General features: G+C 40.8%; 1 protein-coding gene and 1 pseudogene across 1 annotated transcript in view; both read right to left on the bottom strand.

The window, feature by feature from the left end:
• Positions 1 to 20,696, bottom strand: part of DMBT1 (deleted in malignant brain tumors 1) — an 845,773-nt gene that overhangs the window by 359,403 nt on the left and 465,674 nt on the right. Inside the window, exons 13-14 of the mRNA XM_086919609.1 lie at positions 2,794 to 3,123; positions 1,239 to 1,292 (exon numbers count right to left, since the gene is read on the bottom strand). Coding sequence (XP_086775735.1) covers positions 1,239 to 1,292; positions 2,794 to 3,123 — 384 coding nt within the window. The remainder of the gene's footprint in view (positions 1 to 1,238; positions 1,293 to 2,793; positions 3,124 to 20,696) is intronic.
• On the bottom strand, positions 12,817 to 14,387 carry LOC147712252 (kelch repeat and BTB domain-containing protein 8 pseudogene; annotated as a pseudogene).

Below are 20,696 nucleotides of genomic sequence, written 5' to 3'. Positions count from 1 at the left end.
GAAACAGCAGTTCTCCTTAGCAGGTCTTTTCCTAAGAAAAAGGTCTAAGAAGTGTGATTGAAATGGGTGGGATCCTTCAATAGTTTCAAAAGGAAGTCAAATGAACCAATCAAATCTCTTTTCTTCACGTCACCTTGGGGTACGCGTAGTTTGCGCACACTCAGCATGCACCCTGCTCGCACCCAGCGCGACTTCGCGAAATTGCATTTAAAAGTGATGTACTTTTTTAGAAAGTTAAAGAATATTTTTTTATAATTACCTCAGATAATGTCTTGTCTTAATATTTATATTAAATATATATATATATATATGAGTTTCTCGACATAAAAAAAAATAGGCGGGAATTGCGCACCCAACGTGTCCGATATGCATATGACGTCACGCGCTACCGCGCGTCCATCATGTCGCGTAATAAGTATATCACACAAATGCGCCAGGCGCCTCGTACCAGTTGCATAGCGTCCATGTTGGGAAAGTCATACTCGTCACACACCCTACGCGAATCCTATACAGCAATCCTAAAATGGAGGACACGTTTTGCAGAGTGAAAGAGCAGGGTGCATGACTCCAAAAGAAAGGAAATAAATAAATAAAAATAATTTAAGTATATTTTAATCAATATAAAATAATAAAAAAATATGTTATTTAAAAAAAAATAATATGTGTAATGTAATTTAAAAAATAAAATATCTAAAAACAAAAAGATTAAAAAAATGTAGTTAAAACATATTTTAAAAAACAACAATAAATATATTTAAAAATTATCATTTAAAAAACCTTTGAAATTAACTAAAAAAACATAGGTTTTGGATATATTATAGTTAGGAATTAGGATATAAAAACCTTTGAAATTCACTGAAAAAATCATAGGTTTCAGACATGTTATAGTTAGGAATTAGCACCTAAAAAACCTTAGAAATTCACTGAAAAAACCATTGGTTTTAGGGGTGTTATAGTTAGCTAGACATTTCACTCGTACAAACCATTGAAATTCCCTGCTATAGTAAGTTGTACTAACTATAACTCGCGAGCCCACAATCCACTGCTGATGATGTCACATATTACATCATTCATGACATGGTCAGTAACATCACTTATGACATCTCAAATGACATCACTGGTGACATTTTAAGGTCTTTTAAGAATCTCGTAATATAGAGTGTTATTTGCAAAGGGTGAGAATAGCATTAAGTACATTTCAAAAGATACAATCAGATTTCACATCAGATTGCCATTACCTGCTTGTGTAGTAGTGGATGTTGGTTTGTTTGTTGTAGTTAATGTATTTGCCCCTGCAATAGAAACACAACACAATGCTTGTTTACCTAATTAAGAAAATATAGTACATTTTCAAAAATGGTTTGTTTATTGTACCCTTTCACATTCCCCATTCGTGGAGACATCTTCAAACCTTTCAGCCATGAAAATGGGACTCCTTTCAATATCAGAAAGTGAATTCTACGTTTAAATCGTTAACCTAGATTCCAAGCATTTGTGTGCGTGTCAATTGGGTGCACTTTTAATGTCTGAGGCAATCTTTCTCTGTACTTTCTAGTTTGTATTTTTCTGCATTGTGTCTCTAGTGGACAGAATTGTTTTATTAAGTTGGATCTTGCCATCCAAAGTAGGACTACTGGTTAGTAAAACAAATTAAGAGACAAGAAGAAATACAATTATCAAAAACATCTACCCTTTAGAACAAAAATATTAAGAAATTCAGATACAAATCTAATGCACTATGGAAATCAATGAAATTAGATTTTAAATAAAGTTTAGATATGTTTCCTTCCAATCTCTTGAAGTGTATGTATAAGCAATAAGTAGCAGTAATATTTGGAGGAGGCCCGTTATGAGGATCTGTCTAACTCCTCTCAGGCCTGATCACTTGTGCATCACTAAATTCTAATACACCTTTCACAGGAAATATCAGAATTCTGTGTTTCATGGTATTACTACATGGCTACAGTTTTTCCCAAGATAGGTTTACACAGTTAAATTCCCACAGCTTTTGGGAAAAATGCCCGGGAAATACCAACATATGTACAATTTAAGTAGCCACAATAAGTGTGAAATTCTGCATATTATTCCAAATTTGCCTAATTTAAAGCACTGCAAATATACCTCATCCCTAGGCATTTGGCATTTGCCATAATGTAGTAAATACCTCACCCTCATCAACTCGAATTATGATTGGGGTATTTATACAGGTTCAAAGATAAAAGTAATGTTCTTCCTTTTCCCCATTTTCAGACATCATATTTGCTTCCTGCTGTGCCTCAGCAGTCTCACCACAAATTTGCTATCTTTCTGTAGGAGATAACCATTCCCCCTTCTCCAGAATAAACCCTATTCTGTTCACTTCCACTTCCACTGCCACAGTGTGAGAAACACTAGTTCATTCATTTTCTTTGCCGCAATATTTCAATACAAGAGTCGCTTCTTGTTTAAGCATTAGGCAGTGAAAGTTTCTATGTTAATCCAGGTTTCCCTTTACCACTGTCACAACCACAAAACATTTTCATAGAGATACTTTTCTTGGATTTGTGCTCTAATTTTACATGGAGTATATAAATTATAGTGTAGAACAAACCAGACATATGCTCTAAATTGCACAACATGGACTTACAACCCATCCAATACATAAATGAAAATGCAATTTACATTTCAACAATGCATCAAACAACCAAACATGCATTCACCTAAAGACCACCCTAAATCACTCTTCTTCTTTATTTGAAGATATAAAGAAGGTGAGTTTCTTTCATTCTTCATAGTAAATACATTACAGAATACCTGAGCAGATGACCCCAGCGTCATTGATATGGAGACAGTTATGTATGTTCCATCCTTTGTTGGGACAGTCCCACAGGTGAGCTTCTTTTCCTCTACAGAGCACATCATCTAGAAGAATGCTTCCAGTTCCTTGACCAAAAAAGGCCCCTCCAGGAGATGCCAGGACAGTTCCACAGCCCAGCTGTCTGCACACAACTTGTGAATTAGCTGTACTCCAGAAATCATCACACACGGTCCCCCAGGCGCCTCCATAATAAACTTCTATGCGGCCAGCACAGCTCTGTCCTCCATTAGCCAGGCGTAAGGCCACACTTTCAGTATCACGAGGAGCTGGAGGGACAACAATGACATAAACCTCTTATCATGTACATAAAAGTATGTAAAACTACAGAACAAATTAGAACAACAATAGTCACAATTTAGTCACTATCCCTGACCCAAGGCTATGAGGGATTAGTGTTTTTTCCGTTTCTCAGAAAGCAGGAGTCTCCCTCATTCCTTTAATATTAAGGGCTTTCACTTAGTGATTGGAAATGTGTTCTAGTGATTACAGGTGCCAAATTTACAATATAGAGACCCAGGTTAACATCCTGCCTCACCACAACTTCCTATACTTATGGAGCAATCACTTAGTCTCCACTGCTGTACATATTCCTCTTTTGTTTTAAAGCAACACAATGTCCTAGGGCAGGTGTGTGTTTAAAAAACACATCATGGAAAGATGTTTTAAAGAAGATTCACTCCTTACTTTCTAACTGATCACAGTGCCAATCGTTAAATGCAATCTCAGGTGTCAGACGCCAAATGTGACTGTGCATTTGTTTCATTCCTAGTCAATACCTGTTCTTATTTATTCATTTATTATTGCTCTTGCAGTTTCATTAATTAGCAAGCTATCAACGATCTGAATTACTAATCTAGCATTGCCACTCCATACCATTCTCTTAGCCAGTGATCTCTCCAGAGTGGGACCTACTGCAGGTCCATCCTACTTCTCCAAGTGTACGTTATCTGCAGTGTTCTTCTAATGTGGGACATAGAAGAATGTACTAGATAGGCCTCCGTTCCTTCTATTCCTTTCTTTGCATTCATGGACAGGCTCTGACACATAATATTGGCCTTCAATTTGGTACACCTCTGATGTCCAGAAGCTGCTGAGCATTGTGTCTCAGATGAAATCAGGGTCTGGCGTGTATTCCTTATGAGCAGAAGCAATTTCTGTCTCTCTGCAAAAAAACAACAACAGCCCTTGGAGGATATCAGACTGAAGTCCCATTGCAGAACACTGGCCTAAGAAGTACCAGACTCCCTCTCCTGAGTAATGAAGAAACCATGGATCCCATGGCAGAATTGTGACAGTTGGAAGACTGTTAGATGTTGTTCAAGTCTTTTATGAGTTTACCTGTTCTTCTAAAAAACAAAGGTAGAAAAAAAGCTGCGCCCGGAATTGCTGCCCAATAATTTTCTTCCTCCCTGCAACTCCACCTAATACAAGGAAATTAATGACGCTGCTAGTTGCCAGCCCCTCTATCTGTGAGGAGACTGGACTATCATACTCTGTTTGGGTGCTTCACTACACTTGCCTTTTAAGTGTACAGAAACACTACTTTATGGTGTAAAGGCAGGGATCGTAAGGCTACTTAACTGGGATGCCTAATTATCAATGAATACTCCCACGGATGTGCATTGCATGTTGAAATATCTAGTACAGAAACAATGTGCTACCAAACTGTTGCAGTCATAATATAGAGGGCCATAATATCGAGAAAGTAATTGCATAAAGGTAAGTACAGATAGACTACTCTTTACGTTTTAGGAAATGGGCCCCATTTGTAACTGCTTTATATAGTCTGCGATGCACAATGGCATTTGCTCAAAGGTTGCAGCACCTAGGTACAGGCTATGGTCAGATCCTGTAATTATTGTGGTTTCTGCACTGAAAGCATAGTGAAAAGCTAACACATGCAGGAGCTTTAACTCCTTCCATGCTCATGACGAGCTGAGCTCGTCATGAGCCACGGCACTCTGGTGCTCATGACGAGCTCAGCTCGTCATGAGCCGTGGAACACTTGCATTCGGGGATAATTCCCCTGCTGTGCTGAGCATTCCACGGGAACAGGTGCGGTCATGACAAGCTGAGCTCGTCATGAGCACAGGAGCGCAGTGCCTCATGACGTGCGCGCCCCCCTCCCCCCAGCACAGCGGGAAAATAACCACCTGAGCGAAGGGGTTAGGAGCAAAGCCTTTAAATTTAAAAAAAAACAGGAAAAGAAAAAGAAAACGTTTTTTGAACCAGGACATGTGGCTTTATAAAAACATTTTTTCATATTTATGTTTCGGAAGAATTAACCGTTTCCACTCTCTCAATGGTATCATGAAATTTCGATTTTTTTTTGTGTTTCAATGGAAACAAAATGTACTTAAAGCTAAATCACTGTAGGTTTAGGAAACTAAAGATAAAATGAAAAACGAGGACAATAAGAAATAAAAGTAAAACTTGTCCTACTGAATGTGAGCATCTGTATGTGGAAATTGAAGTAGTTATGCTGTTATTGTACAGTAATACGTTCGTTGCAGTAAGTGCATTATATGGCTAATCAACAAGGATGACTGTGCACATTTTCTTCTTGTGCTGTCCACGTGGAATGCATTTAAAAAAACGTGTAGTCCCATACTCCTGTGTTTACATATAGACAATGATAACAAGTCATCGTAAGCATTTACCTATTGAACGTTGAAATATTTTGACAATAGCTGCACCAGAGAATGTGTTTGCCTTCCGATGAAATTAATCTTTAAAAATAAGACATATAAAGTACATCTCAAAATATAAATAAACTGTAATTAAGTGGATTAATATTTGGGGTGGACAAATTCCCATTTGAAGAATGAATACCACTTAGGGGTATATTTACTAGGAAATGGCACAGCGTGACGAGCAATTTAGCAGCGCTGAGCTGCATCATTTAAAAAAATGCAGGGATGCGCACCCCTGTGTTTCCCTTTGGCTACAAAAATCAGCCTAGCTCCAAAAAGGATACTCTTGTATCATGGTGCAAGGAGGCCTACGTTGCAGGGATGATTCCCCACAACATAGGCACCCTTGCACTAAGATGCAAGGGTGTCTGTGTTGCAGGGATGATTTTGTATGTGCAGGAAGGGACACTTTCCTGCACATAAAAAATCTTCAAAGATACAAACACGCGCAAGCCGATATTACAGCTGGGGACCAGCTGACCCATGTTGATGGCGATTATACACCGTTCAAGTCCATACCCGGGCAGGGGAGACACTATAGTGATGAACTGTACCAGAATAGAATTTTGACCACTTTCTATTTTATGTCTGGCAGAAAACTCATGGATCACAGCCCTGAGGAAGTCATAAGGTTACACACCAACTGATGAAATACATGTTGGCTGGCAGAGGAAATTGAATAAAAAGAAAAATTAGAATAGAAAAAAATTGTGTTTATATGATATTGTATATGCTAGAAGACTTATGTTCGTATTTTGTCTCAAAGTGGATGCAGGGCTGATATCCTTTCTTCTTTAGCACTAAACTAATATAACACGCTAGAACAACTGTGTGCACTGTGTCATGAAGCACTGTATCACCTTATCTTCTCTCTTGTGTAGTCAATCTTGAAAGCCGATTTGCTCTTTCTATGTGTGCTGCAAAATGCAAAAATTATGAGAAGTAAAACTATTTCTCCTCATTGTGCCAATGTTTATTTATTTATTTATTGAACTTGTATGCGCAACAGCCTCCCTGAGGGTTTCCCGGCGCCCTTGATCCATACTCCACCATGAGGAGATCAAGTCTATACAATATTATTGGTTAAATAGCCAGGACTTAATACCTTTCCGAAATTTTCTGTAGCTTGGTTCCAGCCGCAGTCGTTGCAATGTAGCGTCTGTTATTCACTGGTGTCAGTTTTTAGCGTTGGTGCAAAGATGCGCGATATATACAAGAATACAGCACACCCCTGTGTTTTCCATTGCTTTGAAAAAAGCTGCCTAGCGCCAACACAGATACCCTTGCATCATAGTGCAAGGGTGCTTGCTTTGCAGGGATGAGTCCCTGGCATGCGGGCACCCTTATGACATAGCGCAAGGGTGCCTGCATTCCAGGGATGATTCAGTGGCATTAGTAGCATCAAAAATCAATGGGCTTTGTAGTGGAACACCCACAGCAACACTCACTGTATGCCCCTTCCATACAGATACCTGCATGAAAGCAGACGATATTTACGATGCGTTGTTAAGCCAAGCAAAATGGCTTAACGCCGCTTTGTAAATATTGAGCAGGGCATTGTGCATCCGGAACGTCCGAAAAAGTGATGTTCTGGTAGCACACTGCCCTTGTAAATATGCCCCTTAATGTCAAAATGGACCCTTGAAGTCGCAAAATTCATTCTAGCTCACTCCCTATGAGACTAAACAGGCAGCCTTAGCTTAGAGCTCTGCATAATGTATTAAGGCAGTACCAAAACAGTCATGAAGTCAGAACACCAAACAATAAAAATTCCAAACTAAATAAGAAAAATAGAGTAATGTTTATAAAACAAAATAAGGGGATATGAGTTTTTAAATTGCAGGTGAAAATTGCACCAAAACACAGAAAGCTCCAGTGGCATCCAAACGTTGTGGTAGACCAGGACCAAGGCGCGATTTGAGATCAATCGTGATGGAGGATACGTTGGATAAACGAAGTGGATTTGTCATAATTAAAGGTAAAAAAGAAGTTAGAAACAAAGTTTCCGAATTCCATTTCAAAAAGGGACTTTGTCACTTGCTTGAAGAAAACCAGAAACGTTTCAGCAAGAAATTACCAGTAGGACAATCCTGCTTTAGGTACTCAGGATTCAGGTCCACAGCAGCAGCTATAGTTGAGTGGCATCTGGAGAGGAGAGGATTATTCTTCTCAGAAAGGGACAAATTCTGATTCTGCATTGGGATATGGAAAAAATGTCGAGGTCCCAATGCAGAATTGGCCTTTGTTGTTTTTTCAGAGATCTTTGTGCGGTGCGAAAACAAAATCCAATCGTACGCTGATCAACAGGTACTTTTCCCAGTGGTTCCCATTGAAACTCTGGAGCTCTGGAGGAAATGTTTCCAAAACTTCTTCTGGTGCCCAAACAAACACAAGAGTACACCTCAAAGGTGAAGGTAGCTAGCGACTCTTAGGGTGCCAGGCAGAGTTCAACAGCAAAGGACAGTCGGTGTTTGCCCTTGCTTGGCTGTGCTCCTCAGTAAAAAAGGCTTATTACAGCTAGTTGTGTCCCTGTAGGCAGACAGGAGGTCGGCCAATGGCTCCATGGAGTTAAAATCATTGTCCTGCGCTCAGAGGGAATAGTCCAGTCCTTTAGGGCTCCTCCAAGGTCACAGGCCGGAGGTCCAGGCCTCGTCTGATCTTTTGCAGGTCCACAAACTATTCTATGGATGGTGCCTAGGAGTGGCCTATTTACAGGTGGCTTTCGCTAGTGGGTGGGACTGAGTGCTGGGCACTCCATAATATGTGGGTATAAGTTCCCAGGCCCTAGCCTACCTACTTTTTCAGATGTTACTGCAAACTGGCCCAAAATGCAATGTGTCAGGGCAATTCCAAGATGGCCAAACTCTTCACCCACATTACACTTTGGCTCTGAGAGCTGGGGTGGTTAGGAGAGTGTACTATCAAAATTCCTAATTTACTTCTACATCTAATACTTAAATCCAGTTTGAAGAAGTCTGTGGAGCCACATGAGAAAATGAAACAGGTAAGACAAAGCAGGGTCTTTCATCAATCTGACAGAGAATACACTAGGATTGTGATCTGGCCCTGATTAACACTTTTTTTTACCAATCAATTTTATTGATTTTAACACCAAACAAATTGTGGAGCCACATGAGAAAATGAAACAGGTAAGACAAAGCAGGGTCTTTCATCAATCTGACAGAGAATACACTAGGATTGTGATCTGGCCCTGATTGATCCTTTTTTTAACCAATCAATTTTATTGATTTTAACACCAAACAAATTAACAGCACAAGACATTTGATGAATGTTACAAGACATTACCGCAGTTGCTAGTTTTAAATGCATACAAATAAATGGTTAAAAGCACATCCATGACGCAAGAACATTACAAATGTGTACATAAGCAAACTATAGTTCAATTAGTCCAGTTGATTTAAACATTTGCCCCAGATATTGTTGTACTTGGTTGGGCATCCCGGGGCCTCGAATAAGGGTTTTTCCTGTGAGGCACAGCAATACACTCCCGGGCCATTTTGCTATGCTTGGGGATTTAGCTTGCGCCCAGGTAGCTGCTATATCACGTTTGGCTAACACAACTGCTGTCCCAAGAAATAGCTTGTCAGGTCGAGGACCGCCCAGGCCATCCATCACCCCCAGGATGAGACATATAGGATCATTGAGCGCCTGCCAGCCCAGCACCTGTGTGAGTTCGGAATCTTTTGCTCACCAATACGGGGCAAGGTTAGAGCATGTCCAAATCATGTGTTAGAAGTCTGCCTGTTGTTGGCTGCAACGCGTGCAGTTTGGGGAGGGATGCAGCCCTACCCTATGTAGGTGTTCTGGGGTGAGGTAAGCGGCGTGCAAAAGTACAATTGAAGTAGGTGAAGTATGGCTGAGGTCGTGATGGTTTTGGGAGCCATAAGGGTGTCACACCAATCCTCCTCCTACAGGGGACCCAACCATCCCGCCAGCGAGTCCGAACAGATCTAGTGTTGCCGGGCAATTATTGACAAGGGTGCGATATATTCGGGACACCCCCTCCTCTACCCAGGTTCCCCATCATGACCTGAGCATCTAATTAGCTGAAATCGGGGAGCAACATGCCTGTTGAGATGTGTGCATTGAGGGCATGACGGAGCTGCAGATATTTATAAAATTGTGAGGTGTGGAGTGTGTAGCGCTCCTGTAGGTCTTGGAATGTCTTAACCTCTTTAGTGCTAAGGCAATAATATTATGCTCCTCTAATTTCCATTGAAATGAATGGTAAGTGCATGACGAGTTACCCTTGTCATTAGCATCCAAGGGGTTAATGTGGTCGCCCCCCAAACATCGCCTAACAGTGATAAACCTATGTGGTCTCATTGTCTGAACCCCGTGAGTGCTGCCACCTCTCTTAACCACATGCCTTGCCAGAGAGGTGTGTGTTTGCTCAGTTTTTTATCCCAACATGTGAGTCTCAGGTCGTAAGCCAAGCCACCAGGACTGCTCTGGTTATCTGTGGTATTGCTTTAACAATTGGGCTCCCATATAAGAATGCTTGTATTTGGGGATACTCCATGTCCTTGAGCCCCATTAAGTAGGCCAGGTCAGACCAGCCCCAGGAGAACCAGTCGTGAATTACAAGGAGCCGGTGGCTAGGTTGTATAGGTGGAGAATGGTCATACCATGCCTCTGTCAAAGGGTGGGATCCTGCATTGGGCGAGGGTGATACGCAGTCTTGCCCCTCCCCACAGAAACGTTGTGGTCACAACGTCTATCTCCCTAAACCAGCTGCGTGGGAAGTGAAAAGCGGTATTCTCAATGATGTATAAGAAGTGCGGGAGGATCATCATTTTGAACAACGCCACTCTCCCGATTGGATCGAGTGGTAAGGTTTGCCAGTGCTTGAGATCTTCCTTGGATTTTTTGACCAGTGGGGTAATGTTTAATGTCCATCCCAACTCAGGAATAAGAGCCACCCATATCCCTAAGTATTTGAATGACTGTCTCCTGATGGGGATGGTTGATTGACAGTCAAAGCATTCCCTAGAGAGGTGGAGGGGCACTAGGGTTGAATTTGCCAGGTTGAGTCGGAGGCCTGAGACGTTCTTGAAGGCCTGGAGTGTCCCGAGGCACCTAGGACCAGAGCTGGCTGGATCTGCCAGGAAGAGCAGGACATCATCTGCGTATAGAGCAATTTTATCCGTGTGGTGGCTTTCCCAAGCCCAGCCTTGGATCAGGTAATCAGACCGAAGAAGGCAGACCAAGGGCTGCATTGCCAATGTAAATAGAAAGGGCGAGAGGGGATACCCCTGCCTTGTGCCTCCCTGAATCGGGAACGCCATTGAAAGGGCTCCATTGGTAAGTACTCTGGCTCTGGGGTTAGAATAAAGGACTTGGACAAGGCGTCAGATTTGTTGTCCAAGGCCCATCATCTGCAAGACGTCCTCCAGGTGACGCCAGTCTACTGTGTTGAAAGCTTTTTGAAAATCGACAAGAAGGAGTGCTAGGTAGAGTGTAAAGAGCTGGGGGTGAGCAAGGGCCAGATGGAGGTGCCTTAGGCAGTGTCTGGTGGTACGTGCTGGCATGAAGCCACACTGGACTGGGTGAACCAGCTTGTGGAGAAGGGGACGGAGCCGTTCGGCTAGGATCTTGACATACATTGTTATCTCCTTAATAATTAGCCAAATCAGGTGGTACTCCGGGCAAACAGGAGAGGGGGCTGGGTCTTGGGAATCACAACAATAGTCGCCACGTCTGTTTCGGGGGGGAATAAGGAGCCAACCTCAGCGACGTGCTAGTAGAGGTCAACGAGATGGGAAACCAGCAAGTCCCGGTAAGCCTCGTAGTATTGTTGCAGGAAGCTGTCTGGCCCCAGCATTTTCCCAGCCTTCAGCAAGGAGATTAGGCCGTGTATCTCATCTGGGGTAAGGGAGAGGTCTAAGTCTTCTGCCTCATCCTTGGTGAGATGAGTGAGGTGGATCTTTGCCTGGCACAGCATGTCCGGGAGGGTAACTTCGGTTCACGAGCGGAGTATAATTGGGCTAAGTAGTCAGCAAATGCCTGCATGCGTGATTGCGGGTGATGCTTGTTGGGTGTTACCTGAGGCGTCTTGGACTTCAGGGATTATCCTGTTGGCTAGGGGGTAGGAGACTAGACTGTGCAGAAGCCTCCCATTTTTATCACCCCATCCATACACTCGGGACACAGAGGAGCGCCACAGCATCTTGGCCATGTCCAGGGAGATCTGTTTGATCTCCTCGCGAATAGCCACGAGGTACCTGTCTTGGTGTATGCCTAAGGTCCCAGTTAGGGCTGTTTCCAGCTGTGTTGTGACCCATGTCGGGTCAAGTGGTTGTTTTGCACCAACCTATTTTGCGTGCACCCGGCACCTGGCTACTCCGCTGATAGTAGCTTTACTTGCCCCCCAAAGGGTGCTCAGGGAGGGGACCTATCCCTGATCAGTAAGGAAATATTGGAAATATTCAATCCGTATCGCCTTCTTGACCTCTTTGTCCTGTAGGAACCATGCATTCAGCCCCCACACCGACCAGGGAGTGTCAAAGGTTCCACCCAAGTGCAGAGATAGGGCTGAGTGGTCCGAGATTCTTCGGAGAAGGATGGCAATAGTAGGTACTCTGTGACAGTCGGGGGCAGGCAGGAGGAAGAGGTCAATGTGCGAGTGCATGCGGTGGGCTGCTGAAGTATGGGTGTACTGAGAGCCTTAGGGATTCCAGACTCTCCAGACGTTGCACCGGCTTAGGGTAGCCGCCCAATCAGCCTATTTCTTTGCATGGGCTAGCCTCATTGGGGAGGGAATGCAGGTCATGTCAAGTGTTGATTGCATAACTGCATTGAAGTCTCCCCCTATCACCGTCTGACCCAGGGGTAAGGAGGAGATTGTATCAGTGAGGCGCTGTAGGGAGGAGGTATGTTTTAAGGTCAACAAGGGAACCCGACCGAGTCAACACAGGACCTCGGGGAACATGATTATTTGAAACAACAGTGGTCCCATGCAAAATAATTTTTAACCACAATGAATATAGACACAATGGAACTATATTAATTTAGTTTGAAATGTCCAGCCGGACAGAGGTCTCAATCTTTACTTGATCAGAAATGAAAAAACGCGAATGAAAAAACAAGGATTCCTTCAACAGTTCACAGTAGTGGGGCACAAGCCTGCACCCAAGCACACGTGCCTCTGAGTTCTGTGTTTTCCGTGCGATATATGTCCCCCTCTCTTCAAATCAGAACCTCTCAGATCCAAGCTTCTGTAACTCTGGACCTCTGGCTGATTCCCTAGAGTGCAGGAAAGATCGGAGTCTGAAGCCGCAGGCTCCGGGGCCTCAGAGGCGCCTGGGCCGAGATGCAGTTCATCCACAGAGCCTTCTCAATTTTGGGTTCAATGTCATATGCTTCTACTGTAAGTACACGTTGATGATTTCCTCTGGTTCCAGCTACATAGTAGATGGAATCCTTGTATACAGCTTCCATGCCTTGGGATCTTCGCACCACCATTGGAGTCACATGACACCAATAGTCTTTATGAGCATCATAACAGAGGAAAACCTCTCCTTGTAAACTATAGATTAGTTCTTTATGCTCCACAGCACTTTGAAACTCCCTTGCAGAAGGCATCATGCTTACAACACTCCAGCAGTTGTCTCTGCTGTCATAACATTCCACGGATTTCAGTGTATTACGTCCACCTATTGCGTACAGTTTACCACAGCAATAAGCCAATTTGCAGCCTATGCGGGCTCTTGGTAAAGGGGCTTTCTGTAGCCACCTAGTGCTGCAATGATTATACAACTGAAAATAACTCTCTGCTTTATGATCAATACAGACGTCGTTGCTGCTTGGCTTGTTACCTCCCACAATATAAATGTAATTGTCTGGAGTCACCACTAAACCAACTTCCTGCATGTCATTTGGTGGTTTGCATAATTTGTACACTTTCCCAGTGACAGTATTCAAACAAGGCACAGTTTGCTTCTTTCCTGAGTGTTTGTCTGCTGCTTCAAAACACATTATCATTTCAATAGCAGTCATACCAAGTTGCTGAGTGAAGCCATTGGCTCTATTTTTTCCTCTTTGTGCACAGATTGTGGGCATAACCTGCGCAACTAGTGGAGGGATATTTTCCACTAATGCATCTTCCATCAAAAGCATGCAAATGCTTTTGGCAAACATTTCTGGAAGGCGGGCTTCTCTTTTATTTCGTTCATGTTCAAACCACCTAACTATTCCATCATAAACATGCTCCTCTTTCTTAATTTTCAAGTCATCACTATCCAGAATACTAATGAGTTGGTCTTTTCTTAGGTGAAAGAATTCTTGCTCTTTGGTGACCCATATAAACTTCTTAAGCTCCTGATGGCTGTAATGATCAGCAAAGATAAGGACTCGAGTGCAATTTTGTGGGTCTAAACGACTTATCATATATTGATCACACTTGTCCTGTAGGAGAGGAATTTGGAAGATACTAGCTGCTGTGAACAAAACTTGAACATTAGCCTCAGTCAGTGCGACTCTGGAGGTATAGGCATAGTTCAGTACCAAATGCATGGATCCTGCTTCAACGCCAACTATTCTTCAAACTTCTTTCTGAGTATTCTCTGTAGGCCACAAGTGAACATAAATCTGAAGTAAGGACTTACTGCAGCGAGAACATTTCTGTGACAGGGAAACTGTTTACAGTGATCCACTTCCACAATTATATCAGTCAGCTATCCCACATCATACATGCTTTTGAGCTGGAGGAGAATACTGCATGCATGCAAAGGGTCCATAGTGCTGCTGGATACATTCAAAGGCGCAAATCCATTTTGGATTTGAAAATGACTGCCTAACTTTCCTAATGCGGCCATTCTCCTTCAACAGACTACAAGCAGTTTATTTATTTTTTATTATTAATTTTGTGTTGATTGATATTAATTAAATTAATTTCAATTGTATTATGGAAATTGTGTAATTAATTTTAGGTGTGTGTTGTGGTATTTATAGGAGTAAAGGGTGTGAAGTAATGTGTGTTTAATTGATTAATATATAGTTGTTAATTAATGTTAATTATTTTATATTTATTTTGGGTAATTGTTCATTTTTGTGTGTGTTGTTTTTCTTTTAAAGCGGTTAGGGGTGGGTAATAAATACATTTTCATTTCTTTATCATTATTTGTTTATTTGTTAATAGTAATAGTTTTTAATTTAGAAATAAGTTTGAATTGTGTTGTATTATTCTCTGGATTAATTTTGGTGTGTGTTGTGGATATTATAGTGTTAAAGTGTGTGTAGTCATTTCATGTTTATTAGTTTTTTATTAATAATATTTGTAATTGATTAAAAATTATGTTAATTATGGAAGTACATGTAATTTAAAATGTTGCAGTGTTTTGTTTTTGGTGTAGTGATATAGGGTAGGAAATACAATAAATCTACTTATGTATTATTATTTTTTTGTTTTGTAAATATTTTCTAGTAAAAAGTTTTTTTAAATGTATTATTAATTTATGTCATAATATTTGTAGGTTGTTGTTGTATGTAATTATTACTATAATATGTTTTCTTTTTATATATTTAACATATTTGATTTTTCATTTTTTAAATATTGTTTATTTATTTTTTATGATTTTTTAAAATTTTCAATATACATACTTTTTTTTACTGTTTGAGTGTGTATAGTAATTTCTGTCTCTCTGCTATCCAACACTTTCCCTAATGTTGCACTCACAGGAGTGGGAATAGTAATTTTTACCTCTATGCTATCCAGCACTTTCCATACTGTTGGACTCACTTGAGTAGGAATAGTTATTTCTACCCCTTTAGTATCCAACACTTTCCCTACTGTTGCACTGACTGTATTGTGAAATTTAAGTTGAAATATTTTTAAATAGTTGAATGTTTTAGTTTGTTATAGATTTTTGTTTTTGTATATTTCAAATCATTAATATATATGTTTTTATAATGTTTTAAACTTTTAACCTAAATTAAAAATAATAGTTTATTAATTTTTTAAAGTAAATATATATGTATAAATGATTATGTTTGCGTGTTTATTTTTGAATTAGGTGTATTTGTTATATTTTAATAAAATGTATATTACATTTATTTTATTTTGTTAAATTTATATTTAATATTTGATACATTTAATATATATTATTTTATTTTACGTTTATGTAAACGTTGACATTTTATACATCTATATTTTTTACATCAATATTTTTTAGTCGATATTTTTGTACTTACCTATAGGAGTCTATATTTTAGTTGTCTATATTTCTTACTCAATATTTTTAACATTGATATTTTTTAAATCGATGTGTCAGTGAACTCTCATGGATTACAGCCCTGAGGAAGTCATAGGGTTTCACCCCCATTGATGAAACACGTGTTGGCTGGCAGAAGAAATCAAATAAAAAGAAAAACTGAAGAATACAAGAAAATTATGTTTATATGATATAGCGTGTGCAAGAAGACTTATGTTTGTATTCTGTCTCACAGTGGATGCTGGGTTGACATCCTTCCTTCTTTAGCACTGCACTCATATAACACGCTAGTACAACTGTGTGTACTGTGCTGTGAAGCGCCGTATCAGCCTATAATCTCCCCTGTGTAGTCAATCTTTAAAGTCGATTTGCTCTTTCAAAATGCAGCACACATAGAAAGAGCAAAAATTAGGAGAAATAAAATAATGTTCTCCTAATTTTGCCAATGTAACACCTGCTATTCACTGGCGTTAGTTTTTGGCACGTGTGCAGGGATGCGCAGTATTTACAAGAATACGGTGCACCCCTGTGTCTTTGATTGCCCTAAAAAAGCTTCCAAGTGCCAATACAGATACCCTTGCTTCATAGTGCAAGGGTGCTTGCTTTGCAGTGATGAGTCCCTGCCACACAGGCACCCTTATGACATAGTGCTAGGGTGCTTGCATTGCAGGGATGATTGTTTATGTTCAGGAAGAAATACCTTCCTGCACATGAACCCTATCTAAAGGTGATATGCTCTTCTATGTGTGCTACAGAATGCAGAACTCATGGAAGGAGTAAAAAGTCGAGAAATTAAAGTATCTTTCCCCGCTGCGCCAATGTAACGCCTGCTATTCAATGACATTCGTTTTTGGTTCTGCTTCAGATATACAGATCCTTGTAAATCTGGGCCGCGTCAAAAAGCAATGGGCGTTGCAGTGGAACACCCACAGCAACACCCACTGCATGTCCCTTCCATGCAGATACCTGTGTGAAAGGGGAGTATATTTACAAAGCAGTGTTAAGCCACGCCCCTATGTAAATATGGAGCAGGGCATTGCGCCACGGGAACGTCGGAAAAAGTGATGTTCCGGTAGCACAATGCCATTGTAAATATGTCCCTTAATGTCAAAATTAACCCTCCAAGTTGCAAAATTAACCCTTGCTCAATCCCTATGACACTAAACAGACAGCCTTACCTTAGAGCACTGAGTAGTGAAATCAGGCAGTACCAAAAAAATAATAAAGTTAGAACATCAAACAGTAAAAATTCCAAACCAAATAAGAAAAATAAAGTGATATTTGATAAACAAAATAACAAGCAATTCAATAAGGTGAACTGGAGATATGAGTTTTTAAAAATGCCGGTGAAAATCGCACCAAAACGCTGAAAGCTCTAATGGCACTCAAAGGTTGTGGTAGACCAGGACCAAGGCGGATTTGAGATCAATCGTGATGGATTTGTCATAGTTAAAGGTGAAAAAAAGTGAGAAAGTTTCTAAATCCCATTTCAGAAAAGGACTTTGTCACTTTCTTGAAGAAAAAAAGAACATTTTCAGCAAGAAAATACAAAAAATCCAGAAGGACCATCCTGCTTTAGGTACTAGGACTTCAGGTCCACAGCAGCGGCTACAGAGGCATCCGGAGCGGAGAGGATTATTCTTCTCAAAAAGGAACAAATTCTTCTTCTGCATTGGGGTTTAGAAGAAATTTCAAAGTCCCAATGTAGAATTGTCCTTTATTGTTTTTTCAGAGGTCTTTGTGTGGTGTGAAAACAAAATCCAATCCTACGCTGTGCAACTGCCGATTGGATACTTTTCCTAGCGGGTCCCGTTAAAACTCTGAAGCTCTGGAGGAAAAGTTTTCAGAATTTTCCAAAACTTCTTCTGTTGCCGAAACAAACACAAGAGTACACATTTACAGTTGGCATTTGCTAGTGGGTGGGACTGAGTCCATAATAAGTGGGGTAAAAGTTCCCAGGCCCTAGCCTACCTTCTTATTCAGAGTTTACTCTTTGCCTTACTAGAAACAGGCCCAAAATGCAATGTGTCAGGGCAATTTCAGGATGGCCAAACTCTTCAGCCACATTAAACTTGGGCTTGAGTGTTGGGGGTGGTTAGGGGAGTGTACGTACTATGGAAAATCAAAGTTTACTTCCACATCCAAGACTAAAATCCAGTTTGAATAAGTCCCTGGAGCCACATGAAAAAATGACAGATGTCTTGTAAGACAAAGCCTGGTCCTTCAGAAATCAGACAGAGGATACGCAAGGATTGTAATCTGGTCCTGTTTGATCCTTTTAAGAATGCAAATGATTTACATGTGCCTCAGGCTCGTTGAAGGAATTTAACACCACTTATAGGCAGGGCAGCAGGTGCAGACTGGGGCTAATTAGCCACAACGGCTTAGGGAAGTAAATAAATCTTTTCAGAAAGGTATATTCCCTAACTAGTTACAAAAAAAAACAGAATTTAACAAAGGATTCGATTTCTTAATACAGTTAGGAAAGGTACTTGGACTTTTTCTGCAGTGGTTTCATTCTGGACAATGGAGAAATAATGATTTAATCTGCTTCATTAGTTTGTTCCCTATAAACAACTAAGCCCAATATAGTGAAAAGAGGATTTAGCTATTTAAGCATTGCTGGTACATGCTATCATTAATTTAGGCACGTACCTTAAATCATATAAAAAAAATTCCATTGCATAAAGCCATATCATTAAAATCATGTAAACAATGCCTCTATTAAAATCCTGTAAACAATGCATCTATTATCATGCATCATAGGGTAGCAGGGCTCTCTTAATCTTCATTGGGACCCAAAGGAATGAAGGCAGAGAATAACATACTAAAGAGTCAGACAACATTTGAAAGAAATATAGGGTTGGTCGGCAGTGCTTAAAGGTATGTTTGCACAAAATTGGAATGATAAATATTTTCTTATGGGCATGATAAAAGCTGCAAAAGAAGAGTATATGTGAATCTGTCTGCATAGACATCCCTTTACAGGGGCATGGGTTCAGGTCACTTGCCAAATGAAAGTTTCTGGTTTAGCCTAGCACCAGAGGGATATAATTTCATTGATACCTCGTAAACATGAACCGGTGTTGGGTATTAGACACGGAGTCTAAATAAGAATTGATAATCTGAGTTATGGAAGGGGACTTTTGGGAGCGTATTTCAGTGACCTAAATACTGTTAGTGTCCTTTCTTTCATAAGCTATTTTTTGTAAGAAGATTTCTTTAATCCTCACCTTATAGATGAGGGCACAATTCAATGGGTTCTCAAATAGTTCTGATAGACCAAGAGCCCTCAATGTGCACTTGACATACTGCAGCCTCATTATATAGTGAGTTGGATAAAACTTTAAACAATCCCTTTGAATAATCTGGTTTAAGCTCACTGTCTCCCTTTGCCATACTGAGTGACACAATAAGATAGAAGCGAGACTAACAATATTCCAAAGATATGGGGCATCTAGTTCAGCATGACAATTATAATTTGAGCAAATAAGCGATACAGCTAACAGGCTTTTAAAAAAGCCATCTTCCTTACACTGGAGAGAACTGGTGTCCGCAATGCCCCACACCCCAGTCCCTTATGTGGCTACAGAAATTGTTTTTGCTGCATGAACATTCAATATTTCTGCGATAGGTTTAGAGACAAGTTTTTTAATAAAAGAAGAGATGTCCAAAATACTAGTAGAAGTACTCTGTTGGTTACCATGTGTTTTTTCGGGAGTGTGTTCCATCAAAGAGGATCCCTAGATAGGAAAATGTTTAAACCACCTTCATTCTTCTAGATTTTAGCAGGAAAGATGGGAGCTTCTTCGGTCAATCCCCAGCCATCAATGCATACGATTTCGCCACGTTAACTGGCAGGTCCAAACTTTTCATTAAACTGGAATACTCCTCTATCAGTTTCATCAGTGCTCCCCCAGTACTAGCTATGAGGACCGCCAAGGCTGCATGGAGGAGTATAGACAAGGGGACAGAATTGAAGTGTGGTACGTCTTTTGTAGCTCCTGTCAACACTGCCTCCACCCTGTTGATATATAATGAAGGACGAAGCCCTGTCTGACACCTCAATGAATCTCGAAGGGTGTTGTACACTCCCTATCCTTCCCATTCCAGGCACAGACAGTGACATTGGAGTACATCTGAAGGATAAACACAATGATAGTTTTATCTCTGTCTATTCCTTCCATTACTGACTATCGCTTCAAATGGATGACACAATTGAAAGCATCTGAAAGGTCTATAAAGGCCATATATATTCGGCCTTGCTTTGCCGCTGTATATTTAGTGATTACCATGCTCACGTTAAGACTTTGGTCTATTGTCCCTTTACCTTTTTTAAACTCGTACTTGTGATTGTATGAGAACATCCCTCCCTTCGAACCAGTCCTCTAATCAGTAAGAGGGGGCACATCAATTTAGCTGTGCCGTCTAGCAGGGAGACAGGTCTGTAGTTATAAGGCGCTGCCTTGTCTCCTTTCTTGAAGATGGGAATTAAAATTGTTTTTTTCTACGAAAATGGCGGTCCCAACTTGCCTACGGAATTAAAAATGTTGGTTAATAGTGGTTCCCAGTCATCCTCCAGTTCCAAGAAGCAGTATAGAGGAACCCTGTCTGGACCGTCGGCTTAATCAATACTACATGGAGCCAACCCGTGCCTCAGCTCTGCCAGTTTAAAGGGCAGGGTGCCACATTGGCCTGTCAGCCCCAAGTTATTTGGGTACACTGATCACTCGCCAGTAGGCCCAAATGTTTTCCCATAATGATCAACAAAACTGACTGTCTTATCGACATGAGTGTCTAGGGACTGGTCACTTCCATCTTTTAAGAAGGGGGTGTTTATGACTTTCCAAATGTCTCTGGAATTTGTGCTTACAACTGCCAGTCTCAAGCTCTCCCAAGCTTCCTTTCTAAGAC

This window comes from Lissotriton vulgaris, chromosome 5, assembly GCF_964263255.1.
Source record: "Lissotriton vulgaris chromosome 5, aLisVul1.2, whole genome shotgun sequence".
NCBI lineage: Eukaryota > Metazoa > Chordata > Amphibia > Caudata > Salamandridae > Lissotriton > Lissotriton vulgaris.
This window is presented reverse-complemented; position numbering and strand designations above follow the sequence as displayed.